Source organism: Octodon degus, unplaced genomic scaffold (assembly GCF_000260255.1).
Source record: "Octodon degus isolate 3935 unplaced genomic scaffold, OctDeg1.0 scaffold00056, whole genome shotgun sequence".
Classification (NCBI taxonomy): Eukaryota; Metazoa; Chordata; class Mammalia; order Rodentia; family Octodontidae; genus Octodon; species Octodon degus.
In genome coordinates, this window is record NW_004524632.1 from 266,800 (window position 1) to 290,642 (window position 23,843).

The 23,843-nt window shown below is 49.8% G+C and overlaps 1 protein-coding gene across 1 annotated transcript in view; it reads left to right on the top strand.

Annotated features, from left to right (window-relative positions):
- Positions 1–12,702: 12,702 nt before the first annotated feature.
- Tmem243 (transmembrane protein 243) overlaps positions 12,703–23,843 on the top strand; it is a 24,347-nt gene continuing 13,206 nt past the window's right edge. Inside the window, exon 1 of the mRNA XM_004633576.2 lies at positions 12,703–12,894. Coding sequence (XP_004633633.1) covers positions 12,817–12,894 — 78 coding nt within the window. The 5' untranslated portion in view covers positions 12,703–12,816. The remainder of the gene's footprint in view (positions 12,895–23,843) is intronic.

The following is a 23,843-nucleotide window of genomic DNA, read 5'->3' on the forward strand; positions in this document are numbered from 1 at the left end:
GGCCACTGGAGGGTATGGCCACTCACTGGCCACACCTCTGACATCCACTGCGCGCACTGTGTGGTGCAGGGGAAGGAACCGGGTCTTGCATGCTCTCCGGGAGTCCGTAGCCGCAGTGCTCCGGCACAGCCCCGGAGCTGCATTCAGCTCTCTTCCCACCAGCACAGGGCGAGCCTGTGCCTGTCAGATATGACGGTGTTCCTGAGCTGCTGCTCCTGCTGCCCTGTCTCAGCTCTGCTGCTGCTTCTGTCACCTGCCTCAAACTCAGCAGACCTCACCTGTCAGGTGACACGCTTGTGAAGCAAGGTTCTCCTTAGCGGGAGGCTGGGCTGCTTGGCAGGTCCTGCACGTTCTGAGTGTGTCTTCGATGCTGAGGCGTGGGGAGGTCAGCCTCTCCTCTCCTTCATCACGAATCGGGGAGAAAGGGAGATGGCTGTCTACTTTCCTCTTGGTATGCTTGCTGATGCGTCCCACCAGTTTTGGTTATGTTTTCCATTCATTTTCACTTGTTTCAAGAAATTTTTAGGTTTCCTTCTTGAATTATTTCATGATCTACTGGCTCATTCAATTTTTAAGTTGCTTTATTGTCATGTATTTGTCTAGTTTCCAAAGTTTTTCTTGTTATTGATTTAAATTATTACTGCAGCCAGACATAGGACCTGGTGGCACACACCTGTAATCCCAGCGCTGAAGAGGCTGAGGCAGGAGGATCACTGCTAGCTTGAGCTCAGCCTGGGCTGCATAACTAGGACAATGCAAGCCCGAGCGACAAAGCGAGACCTCACTTGTTTTGTGGTCTGTCTTACGTTCCATGCTGAGGAATGCATCCTGACGAGAGGAGCTGCACTCTAAAGCTGCGGGCGGGAACATCCTGCAGGTCCCGTCAGGGCCACCATTTCTAATCCTCTGGTTTCCTTCAGTGATTTCATTTCAATGCTCTATCAAGAAAACAGAGTGGTAAGCGCTCCTAAAATTATTGTATTGTAGTGTGTAGCTTTAGGTCTAGTAATGTTTGCTTTATACGTTGCAGCACCCCAGCGTTGGGCACGTATGCATTTATCACTGCTATTTCCTCTCTGAATTGAATTCCTTATCGTGATAAAATGATCGTCCTTGTATCATCTCACTGTCTGTAACTGAGTGTCTGTTCTGTCTGACAATACTACTGTTGCTTTTCTGGCTTTGATTCATGTGGGTTATCTGAGTCTATCTCTCTATTTTCTGCCTGTATTTGTTTTCTTTTCTGCCTTTTTCAATATATCTTTTCTTTTTCTATTAAGTTTATTGGTACATTTCAGGTATGTACCAATGACAATGTGACACAACTGTTACAGGAAATTTGTACCTGTACATGCCATAATAGTTTGATTCTTTTCTCCCCATTCTCCTACCCTCCCTTCAACCCCTTTTCCCTCCATATTTACAATTTCCTCATCATTTTTTCCTTCCTTCATTTCCCCATCCCCTCCCTAATTCCTCTTCCCATTTAAACATTTTCTTCCTATTTCACACATTATTGTACATTTTAGTCCTTATTTCCACTTTTGTTTTCTCACACCAGAGGAAAAAATGCTGTGTTCACAAATCTGTCTAATTTGTTTCATTTAAGAAAATGATGTCAAGGTGCATCCATTTCACTAGAAATGTCTCAAGCTTATCCTTCTTTATGGCAGAATAGTACTCCACTGTATTAAAAAACACATCTTTATCTGTTCATCAGTAAATGGGCATTTGGGCCATTGACAAGACTTGACTATTACAAACTGCCACTGTCAACGTGGTATGCATGTGTCACTGTGGTACAATGCTTTTTAATTTTCTGGGAAGATACTAAGAAGGAGGATCTCTGGGTCAAATCAGACTTCTAATCCTAGTTTTTTGAGGAATCTCCACACTGGTTTCCACAGTGACTGCGCCAGTGTACACTCCCACCAACGATAGACAAGGGTTCCTTTCCCCCAGAGCCCTGCCAGCTTTTGTTATTGATTGATTTCAAGTGTTTGGTAAGAACCATCAAGGGAGAAAAGAACCTCTTTTTGGCACAGGATGTTTTCAGGAGGGGCCTTGAGCTCTTTTCCAACCCCACAGATGGCATCCAAGATAATGTGGATGTCTGATGACCCTGTTCGGATTGATCAGCGGCCCCTAACTCAGGAGAAGATTACAGCAACTCATACTGGTAAATAAACAGCTGATGGTGGGGTGCCTAGAACGTTTCAGTAGCCCTTGGAATACCCCAATTTTTGTAATAAAAATGTAACAGGAAAGTGGAGATTGCTACAGGACTTGTGGGCAGTCAGTTGTACTGTGGACCTATGGGAGCCCTGCAGCAGGGGATGCCCAGTCCTGTGGCTCTTCCTTTACATTTTTCCGTTATGGTGACTCATTTAAGAGACTTTTTTTTTAATCCCTCTCCACCCTGAAGGTAGAAAATGTTTTGTTTTTAGTTTGCCCTCTATTAGTAATCAGGCCCCTGTGCGATTTCTAAGAAACCTTTCATGTTCACTAACCACAATCCTGTCTTTAATACCTGGAATTAGGTCCTCACACTGGATCATTTTGCTACATACACTTTCAATAGAATTTTCAATCTCCTGGATATCTGTTTGAATCTGTTTTATGGATTCTATTTCTTTTATGCATTGGGCATTCATCATTTCCATCATTTTTCTAAACTCTATTTTTTTGAAGTTATCTGCTCTAGAATCACTAAGTATGTTTTTCATTAACACTACCATCTCTAGTTATCTGAGAAATTATTTCTGATTTGACTTTTTCCTAGAGCCTTATTCATTTGCTCTGTGGTTACCACTTTAGAGCATCCAGGTTTCAGGGTTTTCCGCCTTATTTCCCCCTGGGGTTGCCTTTGGTGAGCTGGACATCTGGGGCTGCAACTTGGCTTAGTGCCTTCTCATTTTGCATTTTGCATTTTTGTGCTGTTGCTGTTGTTTCACTCCTGGGTTGATTCTTGTAAACTGTTTGTGGTAAGCACCTTTATTGCTGCTTTCTAGAGCCTTCAGGAGATGACTACTTCCCAGAGGGTGTCCCCGGGTGCAGCTGGCTAAAGGGTTTGGAATCTGTCACAACGTCCTACCTCTTCACTTTATTGGGGATAAGAAGTTGCTGCCTACCTGACCCTGCTTTTGGCTATTTGGAACTGGCCTAAAGTATTGCTTATACCCCTCAAGCAAACTCAGTCTTAGTATACCAGGAAGAATAACTGGTTAGGACTATGTCACTTTGGCTAAAGTGGGACAGTCAGCAATCAGAATAGCATCAAACACAGTCTAGAAAAATGACAAACTGCTGACTAGTAATGTGCCACCCTTAATCATATGAACTAGATTTATAGTTATCTAACAAAATCTAAAATGAACCAGCACATTGTATGCAGTAAGTAATCCTCAATGTGGCAATTTTACCCTCGGGGAGAACATTTTAAAGGGGTTGGGGGATAATAAAGAAATAGAACAAAAAAAAAAGAAGAGATGAGAAGCAAGCATGAAGGACCATGAAAGATCACACTCACTTTGGGAAGCATGTGAAAAGACGGGAGGGGAAGAGAAGGAAAAAATAAGAACAACAGAACAATAACAAATAAACTAGAAACCAAGTCCACACTCATATAAAAACAATCAAGAACAAAAAATAATAATAAAGAAAATTAAAAAAAAAGAAAAAATGTCCACCCCAAAGTATGCCTTTGCACACTGGAGACCAGGCGGGCGAACAAAGCCCAGGTCCATGGAGATCAATCTCAGCAACCCAGTAGCAGCTCCACAGTGGCATACTGGATAATCCCAGCAAGCCTGCACACCTCTTTCCACTGAACTTCAGCCTAGACTCCAGCTGGGCAGCTGGATCCCAACCTGCCCAGCCCACAGCAGCCCCCATGTATCCTACTGGTTTGAACTTGGCTGGGAACTGCTCGACAGAGCCACAGCACTCAGGGACCTGAGCTCAGTAGGCCTCTCTCCAAAATGGCTCCCAGCTAATCACTCTTGCTTAAGCCAAACAGGAATAACTCGCCAGCCGCTGCTTCCACCGCGCCGCTCCACAGGTGCACTCTTCTGTGGAGTCCTACAGGGTCACCAGCAGTCACTGGGGGGCTGTACATTCAAGCAGCCCCTTCCACAAGGTGAGCCAGGTTCAGGGAAGTGCCACCTGTCTTCTCCTCCTCCTCCTTCCTTGTTGAAGTTTCTCCATTCACTCCCCTGTGGACTTGGGTTTTCACGTCAATCCTTCATGGATCTCAGGGACCCATTTCCCTCCTCCTTCTCTGCCTCATGTTGCTCCATTCCAGTGCCTGGACACCAAACCTCAGAGAGGCTCTTCTTCTGCTGCTCACCACTCGACCATCTCAATATGTCCTTTATTATTTTGAAACTAGGCGCTGTAGTCTCTCTTGCCTTCCTGAGCTCATGAGAAGGTGGTGGGGCATGTGAACAGCTACTCACTGTGTGTTGTAGAAATGAGTCTCAGGCACCCCCACCGCTTCTGCCTCACTCTACCTCCTGTCTGGTAATTCTGTGTGAAGTTTCTGTGATTTTCATTCAGTCTGAGGCCTGTGTTTCCTCTAAGCTCTCATTCATGGCTGCATTTGAGTGTTGCTGTTGTTGTTTTTACTTTGAGCAGGATCTTGCTAAGTAGTTCAGGCTGGCTTTGAACACTCCGTGATCCACCACTGGCTGCATCGTATGTGGCAGTGACTCCAACCTTCGGGATTTGATCTGTGAATACTGTTGGTGACTGAGTCTAAGGTGCCCTCTTGCAAGGGAAGGCGTCTGTGCTGCCAGGGGCCTGTGGGTGCTGCCAACTGAGGGCAACTTTAGGTTTTTGCGCTAGGCTTCTCCGTTGCTGTTTTCAGGCTGAGATTCTAAGTGAGGCATTTTATAATTGTAAATTCTAATGGACATTCTCCCTGCCAACACCAGGATTTGAGATGACCAATTTTCCTCCTTTCTTCCAGAGAAGCCAGTGGTTCCACTTCACTTTTATGCCAGGGAAGCAGCTTGGGGCCCCAGCCTGACTGGAGGGTAGAAAGCCCTTGGGCTACCCCACCTTGTGAGATGCTGCATTTGGGGGTCTTGTCCTGCTGTATTCTTTACTCATTGTGCTCCCCTGCCCTTCAGGCTAATGTCCTCACAGGACAGGAAAGTGCTTGACTTTGGGGATGCGTAAGCCTTATTCCCTCCCACACATGCCTGCCTAGTGTGCTCAGGTGCTTCATACACACTTCCTCTGACTGGAGATGCGGCCCCATTGGGACTACAACATGCAAAGGACATTTTGTCTGAGATATGAAATGATTCAATTTTTCTCTGAGAAAAGAACATTTTGACACGTAAATACCTGGGAGAAGCAGTAATAAAAAAGGAACATTAAATGTTTTTATGTAACCATCTAATTCTCAGCAGTACAAAAGAAGCATACTCAGAGTGTTTGAGACAGCAAGGAGATCAATCTGACCATCTTCTTTCTCAGGACTGCCAAGCCATTCTGCCCTGGAATTCTCTGCAGAGCCCAGAGTTGGCTTCTGTGATATTTAACTGGACTAAGATGAACATATGAGAATGTGAGGGCCCCGAGAGTGGCGTGCCTGCCTGCAGCCCCAGCCACTCTGGAGTCTGGCAGGACTGAGACGCTCAGCCTAGCCTGGAGAACTTGGAGAGACCCTGTCTCAAGACAGAAATGAAAAGGCTGGCATTGTACCCTAGTGGTAGAGTGTTTGCCTCACATGTTCTGTCCCCAGAACAGGCTAACCAGAACGTGGCTCCTGTGGCAGTAATTGTTCCCCTTTGTAGTAACCAAAGAGAAGAAAACATACAATACTAAGTATCACTATTCCCAAATCAAATGATTGCTTTAACGCATAAAATACAGTGTTGCCTGCCATAGTGCTGTGTACCTATAATTCCAGCACTCAGGAGGTGAAGTCAGAAGAACTGTGCAAAGTTCAAGACCAACACGGACTACACAGTGAGTTCAAGGCCAGCCCTAAATACATAGAGAGAGCCTGTCTCATAAAACCCAAATCAATTAATCACAACATTCTGGGTCAAATAGTATTTGAAAAAATGAGCTCTCAAATACTGGTGGTGCAAGACCCTTTTTGAGTGGTTACGAATATTCTCATGAAGCTTAAAAATGTATATATGTCATCTGGAGATTGTATTTCCACACGTAGGCTTCATAAAGTCTGTTTCCAAAGTTTTTCTCTCCAGAGGTGTTTACTACTGAATCAGTATTTTGACTTCTGATGGTGAAAAACTGAAGACCAAATCAATGAGGAGAGCTACCATGCAATTAAGCCTTTACTGTGTCCAAACACTGGACGGGTAGCTCATCCAGACCTCAGTCATGATGCACTGTCTAAAAACAACACTGCTTCTCTGCACTGGGTGAGACGCGCTGTGATTGCCACCACACCAGGCCCACAGTGGGGGCTGCAGCAGATGGGTCAGCACCTCTGTCACGTGCCCAGCATGAGGAGCCAGCGCCCACCCCACATGCACTCCAGACTTCAGCCTCAGCAGCAGTGCAGTGGTCACATCATGATGTCCTGGGGGCCAGTGGCTGTGTGTCCATGTCCCATAGGGGGACACTGCCACATGAGTGTTCCACATTACCCAGGCTGCTCCTCCTGCCAGGATGCACTGTACTGCCTGCGTGTTATGGAGCATAGAGGACAGGCAGCCACAGGCCATAGCACAGGTTATAGGAATTGCAGCGCACTTACACAGACACCAGGTAACGGCTCAGGTTATGAGGTACAACTACACTGCAATGTGTTCTAGACCGAGATCTTTCTAACACTTTGGACATGATCTGTATTAAAAAGACAGGGGCTGGGGAGATAGCTAAGTAGAATAAACACTTGCCTGGCAAGCACAACGGCTGTTCAATCCTTAGTTCCGCAAAAAAAAAAAAAAAAAAAAGACAGACCATGTTCCATTACAACCTTGCCTCCCTGGGAAATGCTGAAGGTGCGCTGGTTCCCCGTGTGGCTGGACTGGCTGCTACACTTAGGATGAGTTCTTGTCAGGTGTTCAGGGTGTCTACAGTGCTTTACACACACCTTGGAAACAAAGCTCAACAAAGTGTTTAACTGTGGTCCCTGTGATGTACTCTTTCATATTCATCCTATTCCACTCCATCCTCAAACTTCTAGGGCTGTCTGCTTCTCCTTAGTTTCACCTTGAATTCACAAGCCTTGATTAGAAAGCAACCCTGGAAAAAGCCATGGTCCTTGCAATGCCACAGTCTCCACAAGGGGCACCAGACCCTCCAGGCAGGGTCGTAGCTCTGGGCAGGGCTTGAGCCTGGGAACCTGGGTCCAGCGCAGGACTCAGTCTCCCCACTAAATGGCCAGACACGGCAGCCCACCCACCCATGGGCACAGGTGGTTGGAGGTGGTTGCAGCGGAAGACCCGAGAGTAACGGGAAGGCTGCGTGGTGATGAGGGTCCAAACGGCAAGTCAGGGAGCAGAAACCACAGGCGGACGGCAGCTGTGGGAGGCAGGCAGCAGGTAGGGAGGGTGAGCAGCAGAGGGCCTGCTGACCCTTCCTTATCTGTCCCAGACCTGGCTGCCAGGCCCCTGGAGGCCTGGATGCCGGGCCACTCCTCCCTGTGCAGTAGGTGCCTCGTACAAAGAATCAGCTGTGAAGTATCAGGGAGGAAGGGAGAAAGGAGAGAAGCTTCCACTGTGTACCTTTTTGCAAAAGCAAACTACTGAAGTCCCACTAACTTAAATTTGTTTAAAATGTATGAAGTGTGATCAAAATGCATGGTGAATGTTTAATTTTAAAAAATTTATCCCAGTACAAGGCCAGGAACCCCTCTCCAAGTCCCCTCACTGCAAATTCGCTCACCCTACCCTTCCTTGCTCCACTGTCTGAGGCAGCTGAGTCCTCTTTCCCAAGTGTCCTTCACTGTACTCTCATGGCTGCTCCTCCCTGTCCTGCATTGATTGAAATACTTTCCTTTGCGTGATCAACGTGACCTTGGGAAGAGCCAGAAGTTGCCTGGTGCCAGATCCAGCAAATGAGGACGCAAAGACTTCACTGCAGCGTGGGTGTGGGGCCAGTGTCCTGCCCAGCACAGGCATCACAGGGGAGAGACACCCAGGGATGCTGAGGCCCAGAGCAGTGGGCAGAGTCACCTGTGACATGTGCTCCAAAGAGGCTTCTGGGCGGGCAGGGCTCAGGCCTCCTGCTGCAACAGCATGTCTCCTACTGGCTGGAGCTCCCATACCCACCTGGCCTGTCTTTGAGAGATGGTGTCAGGCCACATGGGCAGTGCCAGTGTGCACAGCAACAGTGGAGGGACAGTTCACCTCTCCTACTGCCCCAACATTGGCACCTTGAGCCCAGGAGACGTGGGACAGAAGTAGGACCATGGCCCTGGCACTGCAATTAGATGGGTGCAGGTCCTGGGGCCCCTCCATCCCAAGGCCCATGAGCAAGACGACCTGCGACCCACACAGGTCACCGGGAAGTCCCCAGGAAAGGTCCTAGGTTGCAGGCACTGAAGAGGGCAGCAGAGGACTGTGCTGCAATCATACTAACTGGGCTGAGCTGCTAGTAAAAGATGATGCTTGGTGTTTTACAACCTACTCACGCTATTGCTGAAAGCCTGGCTTCTCCAACAGCAGTGGACACTGCTCTCAACCTGGAGCTGCAGTTTGCACAGTGCAATTAGACTGTAAAGTGTGCTCATTTAACTGATTCTCAAATATGAGCAAACGGTTTCTGGAGCAGGTGAACAGCAGAAGCGCTGTGCCAGTCCCAGAATGGCCCAGCAAGAGAACCCACAAGAGACACCCTGTTTCAAAACTCAAACAAGATGCAACAAAAAGTTCATGTCTTGGAAGTAGGAAAGATTGAAGCACAGGTACTTTGTCAATTTTCGGCTAGAAATCTTTATGTATTTTTAAATTCAGCGCTGCGGGTTGAACCTGAGGTGCTCTACTACTGAGCTGCACTCCCAGCACCTGACACCCCCGAGGCAAGGTCTCACCAAGCTGTCCAGCCTGGCCTTGATCTGCAGTTCTCCTGCCTCAGCTGCCCACACAGCTGGGGTCACAGGTGTGCAGTGCCAGTGTGCACAGCAACAGTGGAGGGACAGTTTACCTCTCCTACTGCCCCATGGCTTGAACCATGTTTCTAAGAAAGTTTAGGAGAAAAAAAGAGAATGACATCAGCTACTACATGATTTCACTCAAGAGCCCTTTGATTTGATTTGCTCTTTGGTGGGTTCTGTCTGTTTTTCCTGTAAACTCACTGTGGCGCTCAGGCCCCAGCACGAACTGAAGAGAAAAGCAGCCAGCTGAGTGCCAAGCCCTTTGCCTGACATGGTCCCCTGGCAGGGAGGGGCCCAGGCACCCAGGACTCCCACGGCCTTCCAGTCCCTATTTTCTTAGGGCATCAGTGATCCTCAGTGCACACCTTCATGCCCTCGGCCTGTCCTTGGCCGAGGAGTACCTCGTGGTGTCTGTGGACTCTGCCCCTGCATTGCTGTTCCCTGTAGGGTGAGGACCCAGATCTAGGGAGCTCAGGCTGAGGTCTAGCAGGGACCAGGGTACCCCAACTGCTGCCCTGAGATGAGGACCCCTGGGGACTGTGGAGGAGGAACCTCCTCAGCCATTGACTTTTTAAAAAAATGTATTTAGTATAGGGTCTACAGGGTCTCACTACACAGATCAGACTCGTGGCGATCCTCGTGTTTTCAGCCGCCCAGGTGCTGTGATCACAGGGGCACACCACCACGCCCAGTCTCACTCACTATCTCAGCACACCCCAGGAGGGGGGCCAGCACAGCACACTGGGGATCAAACCTGGGTCCCTGAGCCTGCATAAGAGGCACTTTAGTCTGCTAAACTATCTGGCTGGCCCCTTGGAGCCTCCTCAAAAGACATTCTGGGCCCACTGGTTTTGAGTGCCAGAACAGCTCTGTTCTGCAAGCTAGATGAGGCCAGGTGTGCACTCACCCTATCCCTGTCCCCGTGGATAACGAATGGGTTCATGATGCTGTGTGGCCCAACTTCCAGCCTCTCCTTGCCTCAACTAAGCACCTCTTCTCTGGGGTCTCCATGTGGAAGGCTTGATTTGGGGTTTTTGCAAGGGGAACAATACAATACAGGTCACATTTTATAAGAATGTTTTATAATGAATCACCTAAAGAATCCACACACTAAAGACCAAAGAATTCAGCTGATGGCTGGATCCCACAGCAATGTCCTGCATGAGTCCAGATGACGCCCTAGAGCCCATAAAAATGTCTCATGAAGGCCTGTTTCACCGATCTGCACTGGGAAGGTTCAAAGGTCAGTGGTGGAAGCTAGAAAGCCTGTGCCAGTGGGATGAAGAATCTGTGTTAACAGGCTGGGGGATCTGAATCGGAGCCAGAAAGCAACACAAGGTGTTACAGTTTGTGTCTAGATGTCCCCCAAAGCCTCATGCAGTCATGGGGCAGCTTCTGGAGTCTGGGATTGATTCTTGATCCAATGCTGGGATTAGGAGTGTGAGTGCCCCTGGGCAGATACTCTGCATACAGATGTAAGGAAGGGGGGAGAGGCTAGCTAGCTGCCAGTGCTGCAGCCCCTCTCTTTGCTTTTTTTTTTTTTGGCACCAGGGATTGAACTCAGGACCTTGTGCTTGCCAGGCAAGCACTTATTCCCCTGAGCTATCTCCCTGGCTCTCCCTTTGCTTTTTGCTGCTGCACTGAACGGTTGCTCTGTCATGTGCCACTCTGCCTTGGAGGCAGCTGAGTATGGAATGAAACCTCCACCCACTGTGAGGTAAATAAACCTTTCCTTCCTTAATTCTGAGTGTTGGATATTTTGTCCCAGCAATGAGAAAAAAGTTAACTGACACAAAGTAAGCACGAGAGCTCTCCCAAAGGTACCACAGCCATCCTCAGCAACAGGGAGGTCTCCAGCTTCTCCAAGAATGAAGAATGCTGAGGTCCCTCAGGAAAGCCAAAGTGGCAACCTCCTCCAGGAGACTGAGCGGTGTACCACCTTTCCTCCAAAGCCAGGAAAAAAAGACCAGAGCTCCCCCAAAGTAGAACCATAGCCATTCTTAGTGACAATGAAGTCTCAAGTTCCTCCTCCAACAAGAACAGCCAAATTCATCAGGAAAGCCAGCAGGACAAAGTCCTCTAGCAGAGTGGCCCAGGAGACCCAGCAGCTCCCTGCCAGCTCCACCAGCTTCTCCAGACAGCTTCCTTAACAGCCTCCCAGCCACCTCTCCAGTTCTGCAGCCCCCCCCCTTTTCTTTGGCAGAACCGGGGATTGAACTCAGGCCTTTGCGCTTGCCAGGCTAGTTCTGCCTCGTATGCTGCTGGCAACAGTCCTCTCAGATGGGCCTCCCACACCCAGCACCATGCTAGCTCAGTTCAGCTGGCTGTTACCAGCTGACCACCAGTTGCAATCCACCACAACTCGCCAGGGCGCTCCCTGCCCCAGGAGCGAGTGGCAGCCTCCACGAACCTCACAGTGCCCACTTCTTGGCCCTCGTCACCCCTTATGACAACCACCACACGGAAGGTTTGCCCAAGACACACAATCCAAGGGTGGTGGTGCTGGGTTTTGGGGCAGACACGGTGGAACACCAGGCTGAGGTACTGCTTAGGTTAGCTTTCAGCTTCCACGCTGGTTTCACGAGTCTGGCCTCCCTGGGTCACAACCCCCAAATTCCCAAGAGTCAACATCGCCAAGGGATAAAGTTGAAAATGCTGACACCCCTAAAACCACAGCCCACTTCCTCCGCTAAGAGGATCAGAGGGCTGCACACGGGGGTTGATGTCATTCTCTTTTTTCCCCTAAACTTTCTTAGAAACATGGTTCAAGCCAGGTGAGGCACTGCACACCTGTAACCCCAGCTGTTTGGGCGGCTGAGGCAGGAGAACTGCAGATCAAGGCCAGGCTGGGCAGCTTGGCAAGACCTTGCCTCAGGGGTGTCAGGGTGCAGCTCAGCAGTAGGCTCTTCGGGTGCGGGGGCGGCAAGGCCGGCGAGGCATCCGCCAGGGGCGCGCGGAGGTGGCCCGCGCGACGCAGCTGCCTCGGCCTCGCCGCGACCCCCTCTAATGTTGAGTTTCTCTTTGGCTTGGAAAACCTTCCCCACGGCCTCAAGTTCCCCGCTCCGGCCAGCAGGGCGGCTTCCAGGGGCTGGCTGGGAGGCAGAGGCAGAGGCAGGACGCCGCGAAGGGCGCGCCGGCTCCGGCCGGTCCGCCGACCGCGCCGACAGGGCCGCAAGGGCGCAGGGGCGCGGCTCCCACCCGGGCGGCTCCGGGTTCCCAGCCGGAGGCGCGGACCACGTCAGGACTTCTCCAGCTCTCCTCGCGAGGGCACCGCACGACGCCCCATCTCCGCAACACGCAGCCCTGGGCATCGACCTCGCCACGAGCCGCACGAAGCCGTGCTGCGGCCCGGACCGCTGCTCCGGCTAGCTGGCGTCGGCGGCGCGGACTCTCAACCGCGGCGGAGGCGAGCCTGCGCGCGCGCGGGTATGGGCGGGGGCTGCCGGCGGGGCGGGGCCCGAGCGTGTTATGGGCGGGGCCTGCCTGCGGGGCGGGGCCGGCCCGAACACGTTGTGGGCAGGTACGGGGGGCGGGGCCCGAGCGCGTTGTGGGCGGGGCCTGCCGGCGGGGCGGGGCGGCCCGAGCGCGTTGTGGGCGGGCACAGGCGGGGCCTCGAGCGAGAGCGGGCGGGCAGGCGAGTGTGAGGCCAGATTGCGCCGGCCGCCCGCCCGCCCGCCACGCGGCGTTTCCCCGCTGCGGCGGACGGGGCGCGCGGTGACGCGAGCGCGGCCGGCATGGAGGGCTTCTCGGCGCGGACCTACGGCACGAGCGCGCCGGACCACAGGCCGCTGTTCGGGGAAACGTCGGCGCGGGTGAGCCGGGGCGGGCCGGGCCGCGGCCTGCGCGGGAGCCCGGGGCCGTTACGCGGGGAGCGGGCCTGGCGGGCGGGCCCGGCGCGGACCGCAGGGTGGCTCGGGCACGGAGCAGAGCAGGAAGTTTCTGTTCCGGTGTGGTCCTGGCCGAGAGTCGGGGTGCGGACTTCCTGACACGAGAACCCCAGGGAGCGGGGGCGCAGCAGTCACCCAGCGCTCGCAGCCCAGGACCAGCCGGGAGCCGCGGACTCGCTCCGCACCACTGGACAGACCCCAGCGACGCCGGGTCTGCGGGCGGGCGGGCGGGCCGGCCGGGCCGAGCACCGCGCTCCGAGTGCCCCCGGAACCCTTCCCTGAACTTTGCGGATCTAAATATGCCTCTCACAGTGCAGCTTGTGTAGTCCAAGCGTGCATTGCTTAGGCAGCTTCAGGGCGTTGTAATAGTGGATTCTGCTCCTCAGGGGAAAAAGTAAAGGATATATACTATATATATTCTGCAACTCCAGAGCTCTCCAAATTATGCCCCGTAGCTCGCGGTGAGGCTGGCAGGGTCATTGGATTTGGAGGAAGTCCATAAATGAAGAAAGGAAAATGACCCAGGTCTGAAGGTGGGAGAAAACATGCTTCCAGCGAACTAGGGCCAGATCTGGCGAAGCACCCATCCTTGTTTACAGCAAATGAAGCTTTTAACCCAGTGTCCGAGGTGGGCAAGGCACAGGAATGACGTCCCAATAAGCCGAAAGGATGATGCCGGCCGTGCAGGGGCTCTCTTGGGGACTCTGAGACACCCCGCAGTGGCCCAAGGATGTGGGTGTCCATAGCTTTCCTCTTTCCGATGCCTGGAAACCAAGCACAGTGGCCACTCGATGCAGAAACTTTTAGTAGTGAGCTTTTGAGGCGGAAACAGAAAGGGAAACCACGTCTCCTCTCCAGAGGCAGAGCTTTTTAGAATTGTATTTGTTCTATAATTACAACATGTGTCTGCAGTTTTAGGTGTACCCCCTGACTTTAGGGTGGAGGGCATGGAAGCTCAGAGCAGAGGGATTTGAAGAGGAGTGTTTCCTGGTGCTGGCGGCCAGATCCCTTTGTGAGCTCCTATTGCTAGAGAACCAAGAAAGCAGCCAGGAGGGTGTTTGTGCCTTCACGGCCGGGTTCTCTCTGGCAACACCCCAGCTGTCTTCTGAGAGTGCACGGTGGGTTGAAGAGTAACTGATTCCTGGGCCTGGGCCAGTGCTTCTCAGAAATCACATCACTCCTGCTCTCTGGGGGAGTGGCTGAGGTGTGTGAGGAAAGCTCAGGGCCCTGTGGGTGGGCAGGAGCAGCCTGGTGGCTATGGTACAGGACAGCCATCTTCCCTATCCTGTCTGCACGGGGCAACGTTGGCCACTGAGATTCAGACTTAGGCTTCAGCGTAAGGTTTAGGGGCAACTCTCAGATGTGGCCAGTGACAGGCAGTGATATGTAAGTGACTTGACAAAAAGGTGAGGCATTCCTCCCCACATCCCTTGGTGCTGTTGGAATGACACAGTGTTGGAGCCTGGTGAGGATGCCCAGTGCTTTGCTCATTGTCAAACCATTCCCAAGTTTGGCACATTGGAACACTTCTTTCAGATGAAAAGCAAATGTGGTACAGAAACTGAGATAATAAATGTTTGATGTTTCTAAGCCCACAGTGTTACCTAGCATTTTCTAAACTAGCATTACCTGATAGAAATATAATGTGAATGATATATGTAATTTAGAATTTTTTAGTAGCTTCCTTAAAACATAAAGAAACAGCTGAAGTTAATTGTAAAACTTTATAAAACCCCATGTATTCAGCATTTCAACCTATCGATATAATGTTTAGATATTTAGATACCTTTACTCTGTTGTTACTGAGCCTTTGAGACCAGCATATCATCGGCCCACCTTACTTTGGATTAGCTGAACTTTAGGCCTCAAGACCCTGGGGCTCAAGCGGTGCTGTTCTTTCTCAGTCTGCTGTGGAATTACTGTTGGGATGGAGAGTGCTTGTGAAGCGCTGCCGTGCTGCAGGATCTCTGGAAGCTGTAACAGCCCCTGCAACTGTTGCCTTCACCGTGATGGGTCCATGAGGCTGTAGAGCATTCCTTCCTTCCTGGTGATGTGAACAGCTTATCACCAGCATGGTGCCTTGCCCTACCTACCCTCAGGAGTGCTGCAGGCAGATTCTCCAGAGCTTCGGAAAAACCACTTAGGCCTGTCCTCCTAGCTTTCCAACCCTCTTCAGCAGAGCTTGAAGTTGGAGCTGTCTCCCCATCTGTGTGAGGAGGCCATCGTGTTCTTGGAGCTGCATCTGACACAGGGTCTGCAGTCCACTCTGAAAACCTGGGGTTCCTGGGGAGGAAGCCCAGCAGTTAGTTCCCACAGCTGGGACCCACCAGAAGGGGCGCATGAACCACTGGTATGTCCTAGTGAAAATCAGCTTCCTGTCCACTTGCTCTGATGTTCACAGGCCATGAAGTAAGTGGCCTTGTACCCAGGAAGGGAGTGATGGCTGCTGTCCTATCACCCCTTTTGGGATGTGATGTGTGCGGAGTGACTTTGCCCTGCAGCATGGCCCTGAAGTTTTCCAGCAGACAACATGGAGAAGGCAGGAACATGGATGGGCCAGTGAGCAAGCCTTGAAGCTGAGATGTGGTTCCTGGAGCAAAATGTGCTTCTGGCAGCCCAGCCTCAGGAATGAGCCAGTGAATAGCAATGGGAAGTACACATCTTTTCCTGACCAGTAGTACTGCTCAATTAAGAAACAGCTGTGGGTAGGGCCCTGTACCTGCTGACCCCCAAGGCTCCCACATCCCCAGAGCAGGGCCCCTGTGGCCCAGGCACAGGGCATGGTCTCTCCTCTCTCACAGCCCACCTGCCAGTCTTGTCTAGTGTCTTAGGCTGGAGAAATAACATACGTCTGCCAGATTCTGGGACTTATTTTCCTCCCTCTTCTTCATCAAGCCTGGGTTGGTGTGGCCCACAGGCCCTTTCCATGTGGATGGCTCTGCAGTGTGGCTATAGCAACAGAGAGTGCGGGCTGACCTGCTCGGGCAGGCCCTCCGCTCAGGGCCTTCCCCCACCAAGCCAGCTTCTGTCCACGCTTCCTCCTGCTGGCCTAGACATCCACGCTCCATGAGAGCACAAGGCTCATGTGGCCCAGTGGAGGGGTGCTCTGTGCGTGTGGGGCAATGGCCTCCCCAGCTTGTGGTTTTGATGTATCTCAAGTTGGAGGTAAGAATATACCATCCCCAAAAGGTAGCCCTCATTCTCAGAACCTTCTGAAGCAACAGAAACACAGCCGGGGTTCACAAATCTGGGTGCTCTGGCTGTCAAAACAGGAAGTGGTGTCTGAAGTGAGCACTGAGGCAGTGAAAGCCATTCTCACCTTTCCTTCCTGTGAGCTCTTGTGTAGCCAGCCATACAGCATCTGGTGGTCTGAAGACCCACAAGAACTCCTGGCCTCAGGAGCAGAGGGCCTGAAACATGGGGCGTTTGATGGTCTGTGGGCCTTAGCTGGTCTACCAGGTTGAGTCACTTTCCTTGTGGTCAGTCTACAGTCTGTGTCTAGATACAGTGACCACTGCATGAAATACCAGCGTATATGGTATCAAGAGAAAAGGGTTTTGGTTTCTGGTGTCAGAGGCTCGGTGTGTGGTTGATTGGTCGGGTCAGAAGCATCATGGTGAGGAAAGCCGTTCACCTCAAGGTGGTCGAGGCAGAGAGCAAATGGTGGCCAGAGAAGCACAACTTTCAGGGGCTCACTGCCAGTGGTTACCTTCCTGTCCCAGGCATTGCCAGCGCATATGCAGCTCTGACCTTATTGTGGGTGAATCCATTCACCCATGACCCCGTTACCTTCCCTCAGCCCCACCTTGGGGTAGCTTGCCTGCCTGGCACACATGAGACTGGTGCTAGGGGGGAGTTGACCTGTAGGATCACCCCCCAACAAAGTCCCCACCTTTGGACATGTGTGGGGGCACATTTTGATCTGACCCCTCACTGGGACTATGTTTTCTGAGCTGCTGTAAAGGTGTGTGGGTGACAAGTCTGAGTGTCCCTGGGGAGGGTGGGAGCCCTTAAGTTTGGGGTTGTCGCAGATTTGGGGCCAGATGTAGGCTAAGCTCAGCTGCCCTTTCAGCTCTGTGGAGCTCATCTCCATCCGTGCAGTAGAAATAGTACTGACACCATCTTGGTAGCTACCACTTTTGGTCCATCAGCCCTGAGCCTGTAGTAGGGGGCTTATGTAGACTTTATGTTCTCCTCTGCCTTCATTCCTACCCCTGCAACATCTGACCACTGCACAGAGAAACTAAAACTAAGGCTTACACATTAAGTAAAGCCAGGTGTGGTGGTGCACACCTGTGATATCAACACTTAGGGAGAATGAGCTCTACCCAGGCAACTTGGCAAGACCTGGTCTTGAAATAAAACGTATAAAGAAAGGTGAGGATATAGCTCGGTGTGAAGGCCCTAGGTTCAGTCCTTAGTAACACACAAGTAGGAGCACACAGAGAACAGAGAACTTGCCCGGGGAAGGGGGGGTATCTGCTGGGGCTGGGCACCTGGGGCTGCTTCCAGTCACTGGTCTGATTTCCATACATATGTCTCTAGTGCCTGTGCCATCAGGATAATCTGGGGGAAGGATGTGCACACAGTGGAAGCCTGTGAGGAGGAGCAAGTGGCTCTGTCAGCTCCTCCAGGTAGAGATAGATGCTTGCAGTGGAGGGGCTGTGGCATGCGCTGTTCCCCAGGTCTTGCCTCATCCTCTGCCCCAGCACCATTCCCAGTTTACTCCCAAGAGTCTTGAGATTGTCATTCCCATAGCAGAGCTCACTGGGCACTGTGCCAGCCAGTAGGGCGAGGACCTCCTCGCTTTCCACACTTTGGCTGTTGTCCTGGTGGCCTCTGGGGACAGCACAAAGAAAGAAGTCAACTTAACCCCATGGGCACGCCCTGTGTTTACGTCCTCTCCCAGGGGTAAGTACCTTTGGGACATCATCTCTGTCCTCACCAAGCCAAGCCTGGCTTGTAGGACATGGAGCCTCTCTGCAACAGGCAGAAACAAAAGCAGACCCTTTTGAAACTCAGCCTATAGTTTGTAGTATCAAAATCCTTAAGTTTGAGAAATGCAGAACTTGGAGGCAAAATTATAGGATATGCTGGGGTCTGAATCTCTTGGTGGGGGCCCCATGGCAGAAAGGTGTGCCCTTTGAGCTTTAGGCTTATTTCTTTTTTGGGAGGGAGAACAGGTACTTCAGGAGCTAGAAATGAGGTACTGAGTACACTGGGCCAGGCTGTGTTTGCGTGGTGTGAAGCAGGGTAGCTCTGTGAGGGTGGCTGTCCAAGGCTTTTTGCTGGGCTCATTGCTAACCTGGCCTCATTTTGATTTCCTTGTCACCACATCTCTTGGGGGCTTCCCAGGACAGAGCTACATCAGTGATGGCATTGCCACTCCATTCCCTACAGAAAAGGCCGGGGGCCTGCCCCTTAGCTCAGTTCTTTAAGTGGCTGCTTCAACAAAGCTGTCAGGCTCAGGTTGCTGTGGTTCGATCCCTACAACACAAGCCAGCCAGTCATGCCTTGAAGGCATTTGGAAAAAAAAAAAAAAAAACACACAGAAAAGGTCTTGCTCCTTTGACACTTCAGGATGCCGTTGAGCCTATGGCCAGAGATGGTTGGTGACTTCAAGTCGGAGCTTTGGGGGTCATAGACTGCAGCAGGCATGGTGCGGGCCAGGCTCAGAGGGCAGAAAGGAGAGGTAAAGGTTGGAGAAAAGAGGCACAGGAGACTGGGGAGAGGGGGAGGAGGTTGGCATGAGACTTCCAGGGCACACATACCTCACATAGAACGTATGACAGAAGTGGCTGTTTCAGGCTGACCCGGAGCAGGGGTGGCCATGCTGTCATAGTCCTCTTAGCCCAGGGCAGCTGGACATGGCCTGCAGCAAGAGCCCAGGCACAGGGGAGGCTGAGTGGTCAGTGATGGCCTCCTTGGCATACGCTGTAGGGGTGGAGTGCAGAGGGCATCTGGGGGCTGAAGGATGACCTGTGCAGGACTGAGTATGCCTGGGGAGGATGTGGCCCCCCAGAGCCACCTGTAACCCTATCTGACAAAGACTTGTGCAACTACAGCAGCCTTCCCAGTGTGGAAGTGATGTGCCTGTAGATTGTCTGCTAGAGCACTACTTTGCTTTGCTCCTTCTGGGAGGCTGAGGGGTCCCACTGAAGGACAAATCCCTCTGCTGGAGCTCAAAGATGTTCCTGGAAGTCGCTGATTGGTGCTGGGCAAATGACAGCTTTGTGCTTAGGCAAGTAAGACCTGGGCCCCAGAGCGTCCTGTGCTCACTGTTGGCATCTCCTTAAAAGCAGCAATTTTGTCTAGGAAGCAGCTGAGGTCCTGCTGGTTCTCTGCCCCACCACAGCACGTTCCTTAGATTGCAGGATAGGGTGGTAGCCTCGACTGTGCTGCTGTTGCCTGTCCTGCAGCAGCAAGACCGCATGCAGCTGTGACAGGCCAGGCTGAGACATTGTCAGGAACATTGGGCGTTTCTGCCTGATGATTCTCTCCTGTAACTAACATCCTTGGAGTGCAACAGGGGCCTTGCATGGGGAAGGAAGACGAGTCTGTCTTCCCACTGCTAACCCTTAGGGGGACACAAGCTGGCATAGCAGGTGCCAGACCTGAGTGAGGTGACCACTGGGGCTGACAGGAGTAGCTCATCCTGAAATAGGTGCCTGGGCTGTGTCCGGGAAGGATTTCTGGTGGAGGTGATGTTCATGTTGAACTCTGAAGGATGGCATTCAACCCTCCTGCCTCCCAAAGCACTCTTGGGAACTATGACCTGGACATCTCTTACAGTCCAATGTAAGAAATTACGTTTTCTACTTATACAAACTCATGCGATACAATCTTTTAAAAGAGTCAGGAGAAGGTCGCATCATTTAATGATTGATCTAGTATGATTATTTTCATTACAGAAGACTTAAAACCCAATTGCATAGCCTACTTGGCTGTTGGGAATGTTAGACCAGTATACCCTTGGAACAGGAGGGCACTGGAGTCCTGCAGTTCCACCTTATTTGGGTACTTACCATACAGTGTCACAGTAAATTGCCCTTTCAGGTGCAGGAGCAATATTAGCCCAAGTTGCTTTTTTCGTTTGCCAAGCATTCACAGGCAGATTTGTTCTTACTATAGATTTAGCAACCTCAGCATACAGATATCTTAAGAACTTCCACCATTTTACTTAAAACAACTTCTGGCTTTGCTTTGGCACATCTGAATCATCTGCTCACTGATGTGGGGACTTGGGGGCACTGTTAAGTTCAAGAGTTATGTAACACAGGTAATGTAGTACCATAACCACCAGTCTGATAACCAGCATGGCTACCAAGTGCCTGGCTGGTAGACAGTATGGTCAGCACAGAGACCATGTATGGAGCTGCACAGCATGAGGTTCTATCATGCAAAGGCTTAGGAGTTGCTTTTTAGGGGGATTTCCCATTTAATATTATGGGCCACTGTGGACCACAGCTAAATGAAACTATTGAAACAAGACCAGACCAGGGGTACTACTGTACTAATTCATTTTAAATCTGGACGTTCTCTTAGGCAGTGTGTGTGGGGTGTGTGTGTGTGTGTGTGTGTGTGTGTGTGTGTATGGGGCACTGAACTCGGAGTGCTGAGCTATTCCTTCATCCCTCTTTGTTCATTCATTATCATTTTGAGACCAGATCCAGATTGCCAAGATTGTCGTTGGGCTTGTGACCTTCTGCCTTAGCTGCACGACCAACTGAGATCCCACATGTATGCCAGCAGGCTGGGCTCCTTGTAGACTTTTAAATAGTCTCTAAAACTTTGGAAGTTTTATCTTGGTCTTTTTATTGTTGCTGAAGTGACTAGCTTCATTGTTTCACACAAGCCCCTAAGTTCATTTTGGGAGCTATCATGGACACAGTAATCTGTTAACATTCTAAACTTTGTAGAACTGGGATGTTCTGGCAAGCTGAGGGTAGATGCTGGCTCTGGATATTTGGGATGCTACTGCACATTTCAGTTACTACTGCCTGAGCTTCTGAGCTTGAGGTTCTCTATCTAATAGCGAGATACTGACCAGTGGCTTAGGGTTTCCCTGCTTTATAGGCATTACAGGAGGTGTGCTTCTCCAGCCCAAGTGCAGACTGCAGCTGGTGATTCGCAACTGTACATGGTTAGAATGGGGAAGTACTAGGTAGCATTTAGGCCAGTCTTATTTGATAGACCAATTTGGGTTAAAGAGTCAGTTTCTGGTGACATAAATGGCCAGTGGCATTGTGAGATAACCTGGGTCTCTTGACTATAACTTCAGAGCCCATATTATTAGTGTGAGGGTTCTTGGACCTTTCACACTGCTCACCTGGCTTGTATCTGCGTTGGATAGGAGGCTGTGCCATTCCCTGGCTGGATGGCTGTAACAAATGAGCATGATCTATTTTTTTTTTTTTTTCCCTTGCTTCACAGGTAACTTTCTACTACCCAAGAACAAACTATTGGCATGTATGACTTTTTCTCCTTCCTCATTTCCGCAGAAGACAAGGATTCTTCAGGCCTCAGCAGATTTTGCCATTTTGCCTTGCCTCTGTACTCTTCCTCTTGGTTCTCTAAGTGCTAACCCCAGCTATTTCCATTTGCCCCGTTTCCTTTGCTAACAGCAATCCTTCTGTTTTTCCTTGGGTCTTTGTAGGATTCCTCTTCATGAAACACCATTCTTTACCTTGTTCTGATCTGAAGGTCCTCCTTCACTCTTCCATAGTTAGCTGCTCCTTGATCTACATTCATGGTTATGTCCACAGTGGTGGACCTGAAGCTAAGTTTTTGGCTAATAACAAGAAAATACTGGCCTAAGAAATGCATATGCCACATGCAGATTATTCATCTCACCTGGTAGGGCCCAGAAAGGGACATTAGAATAACTTAATCTAGAAAGCAGGCAGCGAGTTTAAAGTTTATATATTCTTACCAGAAAGATTATGCTTCTGAGGTCATTCAGTAATTTAGAAAAGGCCAACTGTGTGTAAATCCTTACACATAATAGGCTTTAAAGTAGGTTTTTTGAGGTGTCATCATCTAGACCAGCCAGCAGCAGCTTCTAGATTGCTCTACTAAGAAATACACATGCGATTTTCTCTGCTGGGGAAAGCAAGGCTGACACTCATTTTCATCACTTACTGGCAAATGGGACCTTAGCCAAGTTCTCAGTTTCTCTGAGCCTGTTTTGCCACTGTAAAAGTCATTACTATTTCATCTCAGGATGTTTAAGAAAAGAATGTGGAAGCTCAGGGATAGGTACTACTGTCTCACTGTTACCACCTTTTCTACTTGCTTTCATCCTGCTGGATGGCTGACTGTGGTCATTTACACCTAAACTTCTCCCTGGCCCCACTGAACTGCTGAGGTATGCAGACCTTTGCAAACTTGTCCAAATCCTTGGAGCTCCGAAAGCAGGAATTCTTACATCTCAGAATATACCAGATGATCACTTTCCTCTGTGGCCCCATAATCTTGATCGGAAAATTTGGGACACTACTTAGTAATAGGATGTCACAGTACAGGTTCTCTTATGTCCTGAGTCCTCACTGACCTTGCAGGGCTAGGGCCAAAATGTTGCTTATCATTGTACAAACTTTTTCTCTAATTTTTTTGGTCTGCAAACATAAGTTGTTAACCTTCCAGAAGAGAAGCTTAATGATATTATTACCCTGTAAGATCGGCATTTGAGATTAACATCACTGTCTGTATGAATATCAAATGCCTTAGACATAACAAGGAACAGGTATTTTCCATCATTCAGTGATATGCTAAACTTTAAATCCCTACAGAATGTGAAAAAATAGTAAAAAGAAAAAAGAAATAAACAATTACATATTTTTACACAGAAATTTAGAAATCTAACCATATGCAACATTGTAGCAGGACAGTCCTATGACTTTTTTTTCTCTTTTTTTTTTTCCATAATTTGATTGAGAAACAAACAGCAATGAGACAGTTTCAAATCAAATTGGTAAGACAGTTTCAATAATTAACACATTGCATACTGTCTTCCTAGTGGTTATTTATTGTACAAGATACAGACATGATATCCTATTTACAAACACTTTTAGAAGAAATCCCTCTATTCATTGAATTAAGAGAATGTAGCTGTATATCTATCCTAACCATTTTGAATACACAGATACAAAATGGTCATTCATCTGTATCCCCTTTTTTTAATTCCATCATTTAAATATTATAGGTGTGTGAACTCAGCAAAATACTTCATTAGTCCATAATAGCATTGGGTCTTCCACTTGACTGGCAGCGTCAGAAGTTGTTGACCTGAGTCCCCTATAGCTCAACATAACAACATGGCTTTACTTCTTGTACTTCATTTTTATACTTTTCTGCTGGATGGTTAAGACCAAGATAAAGCAAGATTACGTAACAAGAATTGTAGCTTTTGTATCTGATAAGGTCGGTCAAATCCCCTCAGGATTTATCCGGAGACCCTGTACCTCAGTTTGTAGATCCTTTGTTACTGTCAGCCATGTGGATGAGTCATGGCCATTGCTTGGCCAGTTTGCTCTCTGTGAAAGCCTGAGAAAATGTTTTCTCTCCATGTGAAAATATTGGGCACACTCTACATCATCGATCACTTTCCTCTTTGGCCCCATAATCTTCTTGATCAGAAATTTGGGACACAACTGAGTTACATAATGTTACAGTACAAGTAGCTCATATGTCCTGAGTCTTAATTGATATTGGAAGGCTAGGGCCAAAATGTTGGTTTTCCTTGCAGCCCTCCTTTATCTCTAATTTTTGGTCTCCAAACTTAGGTTGTTAACCCTCCAGAAGAGAAGCTTATTGTTATTACCATACAACCTAGGCTGTTAAGTTTAACCTCACTATCTGTCTGAATATCAAAC